Genomic DNA, 16,551 nt, shown 5'->3' with positions numbered 1-16,551 from the left:
TTTTGCTTCAGTTAATTGCCAGCCTTGGTGGAAATCTTTATTCAGTACTATAGTAAGTAAGTAAGTAAGTCAAATTTATTTATACAGCACTTTTCACAGACACAAGCCACAAAGTGCTTTACAAAACATAACACAATATAAAATATACAACATGACACAGTACACAAAAAAAATGTTAAACAAAACAGGGCTGTCAACTATACTGATATACATTGCACTATTCTCTTATATAAAATATATAATACTATAATTTTATGAAACTGCAAATTACTGAAAATATGTTCCATTTTCCTTTCAGTACACTGCAGAAAATATACTTGGGCTTGAACCTGGGTGCACATACTGTAATTCAGGACAATGTATTGTAATATACTTTGCAAAATAATAAATTTTTTTTATAGTAAACTATCTGTTCAGCTTTAAAGTTAACAAAGGGCAACTTCAGAGCCAACAATCACAGCGGAACATACATAAAAATATATTTGTAAAAGTTGGTGAAAAGTTTAAATACTCCTAGTCAAATTACATTTATTGTTGAGTTTTTAAGTTAAATTAATTGTAAAAAAAAAAAAATAGGCTAAAAAAAGGTATATGTTTTAAAATGTACCATAATTTTGCACAGATCAAACACACAATGCATACAGTAATACAATGATTAGTGATTTTATGTATGTCAATGTGTGTTCATTTAACATTCATTTAATTCCCCAACTAGTATACAAACCTCTCCATAAATATAAATAGTTATCATCTAATACCTGGTTTAGTATTTCATGCTACTTTGTATTTATGATCATTTGTATTTCTTCTAATGTTATGTACGGTTTATACAGTGTTTTTACAGATACAATCACACTTACCAAAGGTGTAAATGGTTTTGAACAATTTGCATAAGTGCCTAAGACTTTTTTGCACAGTACTCTATAAAGGAGAAACTTCCCCTTCCAATCAGCTTTAAAATGAACTGGGACAAGAGGTTTGACGTCGGTGCTTTGATGGAAAGATTGTGTAATCCCCTGCAAATACCTACAAAAAGCAAAACTGGCACGTCATTTCAGCATTGCAAACCTGACGCTTCCCCTTCCCTTCCTCATTTAGAGTCTTTCTCCATTGTTCTTGCGTAGGTTATCATGCATCCTTCAACTGACTCAGAATTCCAGCTGAAACCTTATAATCCTCCTAAATGTTCCTGATTCCTTTGATGCTGAGCCCAAATCTGCCGTTCTAGCCCATAATCCTACTGCGTAGCACTGCTGCCAGATGAAGAGTGGGTCACAGAGCATTCGCTTGTTCACCCAACATGATCTCCAGCACTGCAGGAGGTGTAACCAGTCAATGCGAGAGGTCAACTCCAACGTGAGCATTTATGCTACTATTCAAATGTTTGGAATCCATCCATCCATCCATCCATCCATCCATCCATCCATTCATCCATCCATTTTCTAAGCCACTTCTCCGTCAGGGTCGCGGGTGGGATGCTGGAGCCTATCCCAGCAGTCTTCGTGCGGAAGGCAGGATACACCCTGGACAGGTCGCCAGGGTATTGGTATTTGAATATTAAAAATAGACATTAAACAGTATGCAATAATATATTTAAGTTTTATAGTCATATGCAAATTTTGAATATGCTCAGTCAAATTATGTTCTGTTGTTTTTCAAAGAGAAAATTTGTTCTATGCAGGAAATTTAAACATGGCAATAAGTGTAATTTCTTTTAATTTGCTGTGTGTGTAACATACTAGAAAAAAAACAACACAAAATATAAAATGTGCTATAACTTTTGTACAGGCCATGTTTTATGTTAGATTTAAACATTTTTTTTTGCAATATGTTAAATTAAAAAAATCTAATGTTCAATAATATGTTTTTATTAAGTATTTTTGTCAGGTTAGCTGCTTTGAGATTTGATTGCTTTTGATGTTTTTGATATCTAAGCTTCATTCTAAACATATCTCAAAGTCATTAGCTTATTCATTCATTCGTGTGTTTGTTTGTTTGTTTATACAGCGTCCTAGCCTCCTATTTACTTTCACCTCTTACATTGTACAGGACTAGCATATTAGCATCATTTTGTACCTTAAATCTGTGACCAAATTTGTTTTGCATTATTTAAAAAACAGTGATTCTAAACTTTTGAACTTCAGTGTATTTGTACAGTATTGACTGGCCCTGCTCTGCTGTATGCACAGTCTTATTGTGGGGATGGATGCTGTTTTGTTTAAGTAAAACGAAGCGTGTGTTCACATTCATAGCCTGTGGGCAGTGCAGCCTCATCACAGCCCAGATATAATTCAGCCACACTGGAGCTGGATGGGCAGTAATGTGCAGACGGCTATTAATATTGATTTAATGGCAGCCCAGTTAATAGATTCTGAAGAGCAGTGTTGAGCTCTCCGACTGCAACAGCCAACATACTGCCACAGAGAGAGTGTGCTAATGGGGGATGGGAAAAGAGAGAGACAGAGAGAAAGGAGGGGGGGCGGAACGCTGTTTTCAACTAGGCCTACAAACATTCTTTCAGTCTTGTTGAGAAGCAATAGATAGAACGTTCTTTATGCACCGTATGTTAGAGTCTTCCTGTGAGTAAACTTGGCTCTGTTAGTTTAGTTCAGTTCAATCAAATTTTGGAGTGACTGATTAAATGTCATTATATTACTGTTATATACTTTATACATACAGATATATGCAATGTAATTGTTATTATACTTACATGTGGCATTAGATATCATATATACACACAAGAATAACTGTCATTGCACATACATGTCATTATACATTGTGCATACTCAAGTGTCGATTAACACAAAGCTCATCTGACCATCTTTCTAGAGATTTTAGAAATGGAAATAAGAATGATATTGTGTCAAGAATTCAGACTGGATAGCAGCAAAAGCAGAATACAGTGTGCTTATAAGCTTGGGTGTACTTTTCATGATGGATTTCATGTAATAATGGATTTTACAAAGCATAAGTTTTAAAAGCAGGTCAGGACGGATGTTTTCTGTGTTTTCATGAAGTTGTGCTATTGTTGGTATACTAAAAAAAATCGGTTGAAAAATGGAGTACAAGAGCCTATCTAGCATGTTTATGAGAAGAAGGTATCAATCAGGAATAATGAAAGCAAATGATGAAAAAGACTGAAAAAGAGATGAAGAAAAAATAATAATAATTATTATTATTATTATTATTATTAAAATAAAATAGGACAAAAAGAGATACCTGATATTTTTGCTTAGAGAGTTCAGTGAATCAGTCCCAAGCTTCTAAGTGACAGGCTGCTTTGATGACTTTCAGAAGAGAAGTGCAGATTTACTTCAGGTTTTTGATAGTAAATAAAATGTCTATATTTGTGTATATTTGTAGACATTGCAAGCCCAAGTTCCTATTTCTGCCACTGTCAAGAAAGTCAAAAGACAGACTGCACTGATGGCATCACAGTGCCCCATTAATGAAAGGCTCCACTAATGACATCAGAGTGCCTCCTTAGTCAGAGGCTGCACTAATGATGTCACACTAGCTCATAAGTAAGAGACTACAATGATGATATGACAATGGCCCACAAGTGACAGGCTGCACTGATGACATCACAATGGCACCAGAGTCACAGGGTATCCTGATGACATCACAATGACCCATACACTATATTGCCAGAAGTGTTCACTCATCCATCGATGTCATTGAATTCAGGTGTTACAGTCACTTCCATGCCCCAGGTGTAGAAAACCAAGCACCTAGGCCTGCAGACTGCTTCTACAAACATTTGTGAAAGAATGAGTCGCTCTAAGGAGCTCAGTGAATTCCAGCATGGTACCGTGATAGGATGCCACCTGGGCAGCAAGTCCAGTCATGAAATTTCCTCGCTACTAAATATTCCACAATCAATGGTATTATAATAAAGTGGATTGGGAACAGCAGCAACTCAACCATGAAGTGGTAGGCCACATAAAATTGCTACAGACCTCTAAACTTCATGCGGCCTTCAGATTAGCTCAACAACAGAGTAGAGAGCTTCATTGAATGGGTTTCCATTGCTGAGCAGCTGCATCCAAGCCTTACATCACCAAGTGCATTTCAAAGCATGGAATGCCGTGGTGTAAAGCGCCGTTGCTGGACTCTAGAGCAGTGGAGACGTGTTCTCTGGCGTGATGAATCACGCTTCTCCATCTGGCAATCCGATGGATCAGTCTGGGTTTGGCGGTTGCCAGCAGAACGGTACTTGTCTGACTGCATTGTGCCAAGTGCAAAGTTTGGTGGAGGGGGGATTATAGTGTGGGGTTGTTTTTCAGGAGTTGGGCTCGGCCCTGTAGTTCCAGTGAGAGGAACTCTTAATGCTTCAGCAGATCAAGAGCTTTTGGGCAATTTCATGCTCCCAACATTGTGGGAACAGTTTGGGGACAGCCCCTTCTGTTCCAACATGACTGCGCACCAGTGCACAAAGCAAGGTCCATAAAGACATGCATGAGCGAGTTTGGTGTCGAAGAACTTGACATCGCAATGGCATATGAGTCATAGGGGACACTGATGACATCACATGAGCTCATAAGTGACAGAATGCAGTGATTGCATCACAACGGCCCATCAGTCACAAATAGCAGATTACATTGATAACAGCACAATGATATGCAAGTTACAGGCTGTACTGGTAACATCGTAAAGGCTCATAAGTCTCTGCCATGACTAATGAAATCACAGTGACTGAAAGTGACAAAATTTAATCGACACTGAACATTCCACAATCTAAGTAAAAGTGAACATGGCTTTAAATTTGAATACTTTATACTTTGTATGTTTAATTAAGTAAAGCAATCATCTCCACCATGGATGGCATCTTAAAAGCTGAGGAATGAGTAGTGTTTGTGGAAAGAAGAAGAAGATGGAGTGAATGGACACTGGAGATAAACAATGTAAGGTCAGGAGAATCTTTTTTTTTTTTCACTTCTCTTCAGACTTTGATACAAAAGTACCTACTGTCCTCTGCAAAAAGAGATTTTCGTGAGTTGAGATAAACGGCAGAAATCTGAAATGTGGGATTAGGTTTGTAGACTTTTCTTAGACAAATCTGATCAATTCTCACAGAGGAGACAAATGAAGAAAGAAATAAGGGACGAGAAAGAGAGATTGTTAAATAATTGCTCTGTAGTAGCTCTGCTTCTCCACTTTGAATGCACAAGCTGTTTGTTTGTTTTGATATTTTTTTCTACGCAACTCTTTGGACCATGTCTACAGCATCTCCCTCTCTCCCCCTCTCTCTATCTTTCTCTCTCTATCTATCTAACTCTCATCACTCTTTCATCTGCTGTCTCCTTCCCCACTGGCAGGCCTTTTGCCCTCTGAGAGAGAGAAAGAGGTGAAAGAGGGGAGGAGTGGGGAAAGGAAGGGTTGAAGAGGGAGGGATGTTTTGGTGATTTCTGTGTATGTTATGATGCTCCACATCAAATATTGATTGGTCTAAAGTGAAAGGTTCAGATCTGAACAGCACACTCCGGAGCAGAACAGCTGCTGGAGATGGGGTTTGAATCTGCAGAGAAAGTTTCAGGGTAAATGCAGTGTGTGTGTATATGGGGGGCGAATTGTTGGCCATAGGGACGCAGGACTGACTACTTTATTCTGACACTGACTTTAGTACGTGCTGGATGAAAGTAAACTGCTAGTTGTGTGTGTGTGGGGGGGGGGAGGGTAGCTATGAAAATATATTCATTTCTTTTTTCTTTTGATCTAACTTTTCTCTAGTTAAGCTTCCAGATTTCTCACCCACAGTCATCATATGAATTTATTAAATTCCTTCAACAGCATGCTCAATTTACATGAAGAAGCACTGATTAGCCAAACAAGGTATGGAATTATGACAATGGTTAAACTGGTATGGAATTATGACAACAGTTTGCCTGTGCTTGAATTGTTAAATTAACAGATTTACATACATAAAATTGTTACTTATTGTCTTAATGTTATTTGTATTTATTGTGATATTAGTGTTTTTTCTGACCAAATAATCTCTTAAGTTTATTTATATTTTTAACAGGTGCCTAAAACATTTGCACAGTGCTGTTTGCACTAGAGACATTGCTATAGCAACAACTATCAACTAGCCTACTTCATTATAGCTACCATTCAAGATTCAAGAGTTTTGTTGTCATGTGCACAGCAGAACAGGCAGGTGCACTGTACAATGAAATTCTTACTTTGTTGTTCCTCCATTCACTGAATATAATCTTAAGAGACTAAAAAAAGAAAATATAAGAATAACTCTAAAAAACAGTAGTAAAAGGTAAAAGTAAAAAATGTACAGTATGTGCAAAGTTACACTTTAATTACCTGAAAGATAAACCATTTTCATTTCAAAACAGCACGCTGCATTTACCTGCCGAGTAATGGCAGGTTAAAGGCTCATTAAGTTCAAGCCTACCTTTTACAGCACTAGTCATGTTTTAATTATCATTTTATATAACAGTATTGAATAGAAATGCACAATGATTTTGGAATCATATTTATATTAGCAGATAGCTGCTTAAAATTATTTAAATTGGATACTGACAAATGGAGATTGGATGACATATTTGTTCTCTAGAAGTGCAGAACATTAGGCGACACAGGGCTATTATGTTAAAATGTCTGTATGTTATTAATTTCACTGCATTTATAACCCTAAAGAAGTGCTACATTTCTCTGTAAGGCAAATCTAGTTTATGTAGCTGCATCTGTATCGGCATTCACATCAGTCCACAACTGCATTATTGACACTTCTAGTACTGAACTTTGTTTTCTTTACAACTGTACTGCATAACTAGCTCACCAGCTACATTATTAATAGCCTAAACTAGCAACTCTCAGCTACATTCCCACAGAAACGTTTGAGCAGGGAAATGATGTATAACGTTGAGTGTATGATGTTTGCAAAAAACAGTCTGAATTAGTGTTAAACAGTGATTGTTGATGGTCTAAGGCACATGTGTCAGGATCCAGTCTTTGTGGGCCAAAACACTGCAGAATTCAGCACACTGCCTCATTAAACACACCTGATTCAGCTCATCAGCTAATTAGTGAGGCCTTCATTAACATGAATGCAGAGCATTAGATGAGGATAAACTCTAATCTCCACAGCATTTTGTCCTGGAAAGTCCCCAGTTTTTTACGCCTGGTCTAAGGAGAGGTTATCACTTTAATTTATGTTGCCTCTCTCTGCAGGCCCTTAGGGGCAATTCCACTGGTGCAATAGAAATAGAGTTGATTTAACTTTAACTGTTATCAGATTAACTGGAACACTGTTGACTGTGTTGAGCTGCCAACGAGCAATGAGGGGTTAACACAGCAGGGTAAGAACCCCCTGCTGTAAAAACACTCCACGCATCTATAAACACGTTATTTTGAAAAAAAAAAAGATAAAACAGTCGTGCTGAGATAAAACAGACTAAAACTGTAAAACTGCAGCCACAACTGCCACATTAAAAAAAACAGCCTTTACACGCAATAAAACACTTTTATTAATGTTGACTTGCTTGCTCACCTATGGAGATGAAAATCCAGATCACTTACAGGTTTATAAATCATGCACGATTCCATTGGAATATATTGCATCAATGTTTTTGAAGAAATAAAATGCATAGTGTGAAAACTGAAGGACCTTCAAAGTGCTTTTAGGAATTATATTATGACGCTTGAACAACAGCTTATACTAAATTATCTACATTGACAGCTTCAAGTTACATTTTCTTTGTCTTAGCATGCTGCACAGAAAGAATGCTGCCCAGAAGCCATAAACCGGGTGGCATGTGCCAGCATACAAAACTCACTCCTGTGTGTCTCTCTCTCTCTCTCTCTCTCTCTCTCTCTCTCTCTCTCTCTCTCAAAACAAATCTTAATATATTTGTGCTGGACAGATACCATTTGTGGTAACAGATATATAATTGTAATTTTCATTTCCATTGTTATTGCCTGCAATCCTGCTGCCTTTCATTGTGTGCTCTGTTTCTTCGTCATCTGAGCTGTCCCTGTACTCCCGCTCACATTTTTCACTTTATTCACGTTCATTTTCTTGTCTGCTGAACTCTGTCACCATCGACCTGATGGTCACGTTCCTTTTGGTTATTGGAATTAGAAGCTGAAGTTATTGGATGACTCACTGAAAAAACTTTTTTTTGTGTTGGCCAGGTGTTACATTTTCATTCAGCGGCTCTGTCTGCATACTAACATTTATACAGTGAACCACTCAACCAACCCTCTGATACCCAAGCAAACTAAAAACACACAAAACAACAGCAACCAACATTTAGTTGTTCTGACCAGCTGTGCATGGAAAATAATGTGCTGCACCAAATTCCCAATTATGTCCAATAAGCCAGAAGACCTCACATAAGCCATATAACAGGCTATATCAGAACCAAAAGAATTGTATGGGCTAGCTCGGTGCTGTAGGTAGAGGTAAATTGTTGGGTAGATCTGTGAAAAACTGGACAGAAGTGGGGGTAATTACATTTTCCAAATGTTTTACATTGCCATAGCATCAGGCTACAGCTTCATAGCCGGGGAATCATTATTCCAGTTCTGCCACTGATCAACAAGAATGCTAGATTTACATACAATGCAGCACTGCAACAGATATCAACCGAAGTAGGAATAATCACCAAGGACCGACGTACAGGTAACAAGTAAGTCTCAAGTCTTGCTTGCATTCTTCAGCCAATTTAAGGCAATCTTAACACTAAACACCAAAATGATGTTAACATTGATGCTGCCTTTTAATCATGGCATCACTATAAGGCATGTCCACTCACTTAAAATCTAACCTTAAAACTGAAGCATTCTAGGCTAAAGCATACTGCCGAGCAACGTCTTACCTCTAATAATTTTATGTGCATAATATTTGCATTGATATTTTGACATTCTAGCCTTTGTAGTAAAAGAGCACCAAATTTGAGCCACTTGTGTCCTGTTTTAGTGGCTGCAAAATTAGAGTGACAAGCACTGCAGAGTGGAGGACAGCTGCCACCCTATGCCACTCTGCAGATGCACTCCTGGTGCTTCTGATTTGTGCTTAACCATTTCTTGCTGGTTAACTTGAGGGCTTAAGGGCAAGGTCAGTGGTACCCCTCTGCTGGCTCCACCTCTGCTGCTGTGAACAAAGGGTTAGGACATGAGGATGTAAGAAGTCTGTGCATTGGGGCTTTGACAAATTATGTTTTGTAACATAATAAGTGCCAATGCAGCATAAAATCAGAAATCTGCAGGGACCTGTCTTCCAACCCTCTCAGCCACGCCCACCCCAGCGTGCCCCCCACAACCCACAGTTGCTCCGCAGATATGTGTATGTATGGTTGTAGTATCATGTTTAACGTATCTGAACTTCTCTTCAATAAAATAATGTTTCTCTTCACATATCACTAAAACAGTCTGTCCCTGTGCAACGTGAGCACTTTAATATGATTAATCACTCCTAACAGCTGCTGTTTTACCCAAAAATTTGAAAAAGAGCCTTTAGTAATTGATATTTGTGAATCATGCAGCCCACACAAAACTATTTAACAGCTTTTAGCTTAAAAGATAAAGTCATCCTTTATAATTTCAGAGTAGGGAGCCAAAAAAGATCAAATGGAATTATACCTTATCATGGTAGCCCCTTGTGTATGAGAGAGAGAGAAGTGGATATATTCAGTATTTTTAGCGCGTAAACAGCACTGTAGCATGTTGTATGCTCTGATGTTCATCAAGGGATTAAAAAGTTTGTCTAAAAATCTTTTTTTTATTTTTATTCATTATAGTCTGAAATAAAGAATACATCCTTTTTATTCATTCATCAAATAATTATATTCTTTATCATAATGAACTGAACATATGACCGTCTTTCTCTCTCTCTCTCTCTCTCTCTCTTTCTCTCTCTCTCTCTCTCTCTCTCTCTCTTTCTCTCTCTCTCTCTCTCGTTTCTTTCACTCATATTTCCGATTTAGAGAAAAAAACTCGTTTCTTTTATGCTCTTTCTAATTTCTTCTCTCTGTTTTGTTCTCTCTGTTTCTTTTTATCTTTTCTTGCTCTTTTTCTCTTTTCTCTCTTTTTGAAGCTCACAAACATAAAAGGAGAATAGAATTTTGTATTTGGCCCCAGATTTATTTCCAACATTGCTCTGCCGGCATACCGACATGGCTTCTCTGTCATTCCTTTCTTTTCTCTCACTCTCCCTCACTCTCTCTCTTTATGTCTTTCTCTCTCTCTTTCTCTCTCTTCCTCTGTATTTGCCCCACACTCTCTTTTGTCTCTTACTCTCACTTTTTCTTTTATTGTCTCATCTCTCACTCACTCGCTTTTTCTTCTTGCTCTCTCTCACTCTCTCTCTCTCTCCCTTTTACTCTTTATATAATCTCTTTCTCTCTCTCTCTCTCTCTGCCTGCCTCCCCCCTCTCTCTCTCTCTGTTGGTTAATATAACAGTCTGATTAGAGCAGCTCCTGGTCCTTCACCCATAAAGCACAATTACAATGCGCAATTAAATCTGCACTGGCTGAATGTGATTTGCTTTCTTGAGCTAATTTCCACACACTAATTTAATAGAGCCACTGGTTATTCTCCCATCATCACTTTTAGTTTGTTTTAGAGAATCCTCCTACGAATTAAAAAAGCCAAACTCATTTAAATGGCACTTTTTATGGAAAATTTAACTGATTTTCTATCGTCTGTATAATTAAACAGTTACGATGTAAAAAAAGTCTTTCAGAGTGTTTTAATGTGAAATGCTCCCTTCTGGAAGAATTTAACAGAATTGTTTACAGTGTTGGTGATAAGAGCACAGGCATCTGAAGAGTTAAATGCCTCTAAGAGCTCTGTCACAAAAAGCCGTGGAGCCCTGCTGGTCACATCCTGTATCATAAAAATAATGTGTGGTTATGCCATATTAACCCATGGGAGCGAGATCCTGATGCATGGCCATGACTTAATAAGGAGTGGGAACAAGTTAATTAAGTTATGGCCATGACTTAGTAAGGTATGAGAATGAGATAATTAAGCCTTGACCACAGCTTAATAAAACAAGATCTTGTTTCCACCCCTAACTAAGTTAGGGCTACGCATTAGGATCTCATTCCCATGTGCTGATACATTGGGCTCTGCAGATGACATCCCATATAAATAAAAGTAATGCATGGCCACACCTTATTAATGCATGGAAGTGAGATCCTAATGTGTAGCTACGACTTAGTAAGGCAAAGGCATTAAGATATCATTCCCATGCCTTACTAAGTTGTGGCCATGCATTAGGATCCCACTCCCTTGCCTTACTACGTCATGGCCATGACTTAATTATCTTGTTCCAATGTCTTACTAAGTCATGGCTATGCATTTTTTTTATTTGTATGGGATGTCACCATTAGCGCTCTTTTTTCAAGTTACCACTATTTTGCCATCAACAGTACATATAAAGACACTGAGGTTCACTGAAGGTTCACTGGTAGTTAAAATGGTTATTTTATAGTGAGTTTCCTGTAAAACATGAGCAAGCGTTTCCGTACAGGTTTGTCTTTGCCAGTGAATTTTGTGGTGGTCTTGTGCAGTTATGGTACATTTTTACAACTCACAGTGGTGTCATGTTCAGTATGCCTTAAATAAGGAGTCCTTTATTATAATATTTTATTAAAAACATAAATCTGATGGACATAACCAAAGAAGCAATTAAAGAATTTCATAAGGTGCCTTAAAACACCCAGAAAGTGGGTTTATTAAGAATTTAGCAAGTTTAATGGTGCTATATAAATAGAAAGTAATATTATTATTATTATTATTGTTGTTGTTGTTGTTGTTGTTGTTGTTGTTGTTACAAGCTTGACATCTTTTTTGAAAAAGCACATACAACAAATTTGACATCAATCGAAAGAATCATTTCACCAGGCAAAGAACCATTTAATCATTCAGTTGGTCCTTTGAGTGTTCGCGGTTCTACATAGAACCATTGTCTTTGCTAAAGAACCCTTGAAGAATCGTCTTTTTTATGAGTGTATGTTACACATCAATTCTAGACTCTAGACAAGTTCATCCAATTTCTGTCTTGTTCATTTTGACGTTTCTTGAATTTACACCAGGAGTATTCATTTCCGGTCCTGGAGCTTTTAATTTCCCTGCTCAACCACACCCACTAAACCTGACACTGAACTGATATTTTGAATCTCTCAAGGATTTCAAGTAACAACTATATGTCCAAAAAGTTTGCAGACACCAGTTCATCCAATGTCTTCTAAAATCAAGGGTATTAATAAGGAGTTTGTCCCTCTTTGCTGCAGTAACAGCTTTTACTCCTCTGTGAAGGTTTAACACTAGATATTAGAACTTTGCTGTGAGAATTTGATTGAAATCCAGCCACAAGAGCATTAGGGAAGTCAGGTACTGATGTTGGATGATTAGTTCTGGATCACAAACACCAATCCAGCTCATCCCAAAGTTGGGACGAAGCTCTATTGCTCCAGAGAATACAGTTTCACTACTCTACAGCTCAGTGCTGGGGGGCTTTATACCCCTCTAGCTGACACTTGGCATTGTGCATGGTGACCTCATGTGCAGGTGAGATTATACAAACTACAGTGCTGCAATACAGTATTTTACTACATTATTAACACTAAAATACGCTACGCAAAGTATGACTGTGAATAGACACTGTGTGTTGTGTGTTTGTGTCTTTGATTGCACACATACACACACACACACACACACACATCTGCTCTCAGTCACACACGCAAACGCTCACAATTTCTGTAATCATGTTAGTGCTTTCTATGCTGCAGCTCGAACCTTCACTCTTTTGAACACTGATAAGCTCTGGATTTAAAAAAAGCACTTTACACACTTGCACACACTCACTTGGCAGTTGGTTTATATGCGTGGTGTATGAACCCCTCCAGAAACAGTAGCTTTCTCTCTCTTTTAAACAGCTGGTTATAAACAGGTGATTTTTTGCTACCTGCTGCAGCGCTGATGTTATATGCTGTGGTAGAATTTGTTAACCTGGTACAGATGAGGAAACATGATTAAAGAGGCTTTAGCATTTCTGTGAGGGGGAGTGTGTGTGTCTGTGTGAACATGGATTCAGCATTCACCTACAGTCATAAGCAGAAGTTAAAGGCACATGTCACATTTTATGTTTATGTTTTGTGTTAAATGTACAGAAAATATATAGAAACTGTACATGTAAATAGTACAGTTAAACATGTTAACTGTAGAGAATGTGCTACTTATTTTGAAGTATGTATATATATATATATATATATATATATATGCGTGTGTGTAGAGCTTTCTCAATTATAATTTAATTTATTATGCAGTTTTATTTAGATTTTATAGAAGGTAGTTTTGATTTGTTTAACATTTTTTGCTTACAGCATAATTCATAGCAATCTAGTAATTTCACAGTTGTTGAGGTTGAGGTTGTAGGGGTTTCAAACCTTTGACTGCTACTGTACAGTATAGGTAGCAGTAAGACATTTTGGATCAAGATCCCTCTCTGCTGAATTTAACGTGGTCTCTATGTGTGTGCGTTTGTGTATGTGTGTGTGTGTACAGATCTCCTAGCTGTGCCGAAACACCCATACGCAGCGATGGAGAACTGGGGTCTGAGTGTGTTTGTGGAGCAGAAGATCTTGCTGGATCCTGAAGTTTCATCTTTTTCCTACCAGATGGAGCTCACCATGGTGGTGGTGCACGAGATATGCCACCAGGTACATCACACACATACACAGGCCTTTTAGCAGAGCCATTTTGGAAAATGTTTTCAAATTTCCATTATGTTTCTATCAAATTATCCAATACCAATGCTTGACAAAATGTTTGTTTGGCTTCACTAACTTTTCCTTAGTTTACTGATGAAGGTGAAAATGGGCAAAACATACCAAACATTGAGGTATATTGGGCAGTATAATTCTCACGTCTCAGCTCATGCACATAGCTGTATTTCAAAAATCCCTGCAGATCGTGGCAAGGGTCATGCAATAAAAAACGATTATCAAAACACATTTACCATCAGAAATATGTTGCTTTTAAACTGCTTTCAAATTCCAAATTGTTTTCTAGAGTTAATTACTTCTTTCATTGTTTATCTGATCTGGCATGTCGACTATGGAATTTTTGATGGTAAGGTTCGTGGCATTTCAGAAAGTGATTGGGACAAAATTGACTTCAGAAGTGGTACAGACAACATTGGTCATTTCAGATAATTGTGAGGTGTAAAGGTTGCAGATGCTTGCAGACAAGCAGGAGTTAAGATCTTTAATAACAAAGGGATGATTTAAAATCACAGTTGTAAAGCCAGAGCAAAAAGTCAGAAAACAGAGATCCACAACAAGACAAAAGGGCAAGGCGAAAATCAAGGTCAGGATGTAAAAACAGGTCATACACGGAAGTCGATAAACAAGCAAGGAAAGAACACTTGGTGTACACATGCTGAGATGATACTTTGCAAATAGACTAAAGCCCAGCCATATATACTAAACTAACAAATGCATGAAATGAGAGCGATAAGTACTCTGGTGAGGATGAGCACTGATAGGTTGGCCGGTTGGAGTCCTGAGTCATATGAGGCAGCAAGAGGTTCTGGAAATTGTAGTCTGAAGCAGCAGTGCTGGCTGTAGCCCAGCCGTGCTGGAGGCAGCTGTGACATGGGGACAAAAATTAAGCTTTCCAAAAATTCATTGGAACAAAAATCAGACATTTCAACAAACGGTGTGGACAAAATAAAGCATTTTAAAAGTAATGGGTACAAAATCAAGTATTTCAAAAAAGTGGTTAGGACAAAATCTGACATTTCAGAAAAAGGTATTATCAACAATATTTTCAATAATTGCCAACCTCAACATTTTTTTGCATAAATCCTTTGCATGGATATATGCCTCCTTGGATAGACAGAAGGAGAAGCCTAAAACTACAGTGGAATTTCCAGTCCATCCAGCATCTATTAGCAAAGAAACTGAAGGCTGAAGACGCTGTTCCTCTCTTTTTGCACACCTTTGGTCTAAAATATAATGCTAAAGCTCTAACATCAGAGTTGTAACAAATCAGAAAACAGCATAGATGCTGAACCAAATACAGAAGAAACAAATCCTCCAAAATGTTACAGTACTTGGGACGAGTTACTACACATTCATATCTTCATTCCACTCATGATCTTGCACTCTACTCCTTCTATTTGTTCTAAGAAAACGATTTGTTTCACCTTGTTTTAAGAAAGCAAGATGAATGTTCCAGCTGAGCTGAAGATCCTGCATCCTGCTGTTCTGGAATAAAGGCTAATTATCCTGCAATGTATTAGTAAAGTTTCAGAGCCTTAACTCGAAGTTTAATACAATAGATAAGTGTTAGCTTGCGGTAAAATTGCCTTATTTTCACATTTCACTGTGTTACATAGGAGCGTTTCATCTCTTGCTCTTGCATATTAATTCCTTTAATCACTTTTCTCATATTAAGGCTCTAGGTTTGATCTTTCTCAATCCCCCTCATGCTAAGAGCTGATTTAGAGTTCATATGTAATCTTTAACACTCGCTCTGCTCCATTACAGTATAATCCCTCCCTCTATTCCGTATAACAGCTCACAGAGGTGTGTAGTGTCCTAAAACCATACTCCAGTTGAAGCATTGTTACTGCAGTGTAATAACGACTGCAGTAATGGTAAAATTACCTTTTCAAAAAAAACAAATTCAATAGAAGTACAAAATCAGCAGCTCATATATATATATACTTTAGTACTTAGTAACTTGTAGAAATACAGTTGAACCTCTTATTTCCTTCAGCATCTATCAGCACAGAAAGTTTGTGAGCTTCTGTTTTTCTCTTTTTGGGATCTTTTGGTCTAAAATATAATGATTAATCACAAAACAGTACAGATGCTAAAGCAACACAAGAAAACGAAATTAAACCCAAAAAAGGACTCAGGAACTAAATGTAATTATCTGGAACTAATGTTGAAACCATGTTTATGCAAACACACACATTCCCATGTAACCAGTAAAGTCAGGAAAATGCTAAAGCCTCTTTAATTCTGTTTCCTCTTCTGTTGTGGGTTAACAAATTTTACTACAGCAAACAATATCAGCGCTGCAGCAGATGAAGCAAAAATCAGCTGTTTATATCCAAATATAACCATTTTATTTTTACTATTCATAATCACCGATGAACATATATGTTTTTAATGTTTTGTATATAATGTTGATGAGGGTAAAATAGTGGTAAATTAGTGGTATTTGGGGACTTTTTGCCTTGTGACACACTGTAATTGGATTTCTGTATTTAAGACAACTCACAGAAGAACGTGACATAAAAGTAATGTAAAACCTTTAACTTCCTGCCACAGCTTTTTTTTTTTACATTGAGCCACTTACCTGACAATATAAACATACAACATTTAGAAAATTAAAAAATATAGAGGATATTCAGTTCATCAAGTATGTCGCCATCTCGCAGGTGATGCTTGCTTATTTCCAGTACCACAGTCTGTTTATGCACATGTGCAGACTGAGAAATCCAAAAGAAATCCAAGTAAGAGTATACATGCACTGAGAAATCTGATTACTGAGCCAAAATCCAGCCCTCTTTA

At 37.5% G+C, this 16,551-nt stretch overlaps 1 protein-coding gene across 2 annotated transcripts in view; it reads left to right on the top strand.

Moving 5' to 3' along the window:
• The window catches only part of LOC108433189 (thyrotropin-releasing hormone-degrading ectoenzyme), a 358,559-nt gene that overhangs the window by 140,930 nt on the left and 201,078 nt on the right, over nucleotides 1-16,551 (top strand). For both annotated transcript variants that reach the window (XM_037542868.1, XM_017707605.2), the window contains one exon: nucleotides 13,529-13,683. In XM_037542868.1, coding sequence (XP_037398765.1) covers nucleotides 13,529-13,683 — 155 coding nt within the window. The remainder of the gene's footprint in view (nucleotides 1-13,528; nucleotides 13,684-16,551) is intronic.

This window comes from Pygocentrus nattereri, chromosome 1 (genome assembly GCF_015220715.1).
Source record: "Pygocentrus nattereri isolate fPygNat1 chromosome 1, fPygNat1.pri, whole genome shotgun sequence".
In the NCBI taxonomy this organism is placed as follows: domain Eukaryota; kingdom Metazoa; phylum Chordata; class Actinopteri; order Characiformes; family Serrasalmidae; genus Pygocentrus; species Pygocentrus nattereri.
Note: the sequence above shows the minus strand (reverse complement) of the source record. Positions and strands in the feature narration are given on the sequence as shown.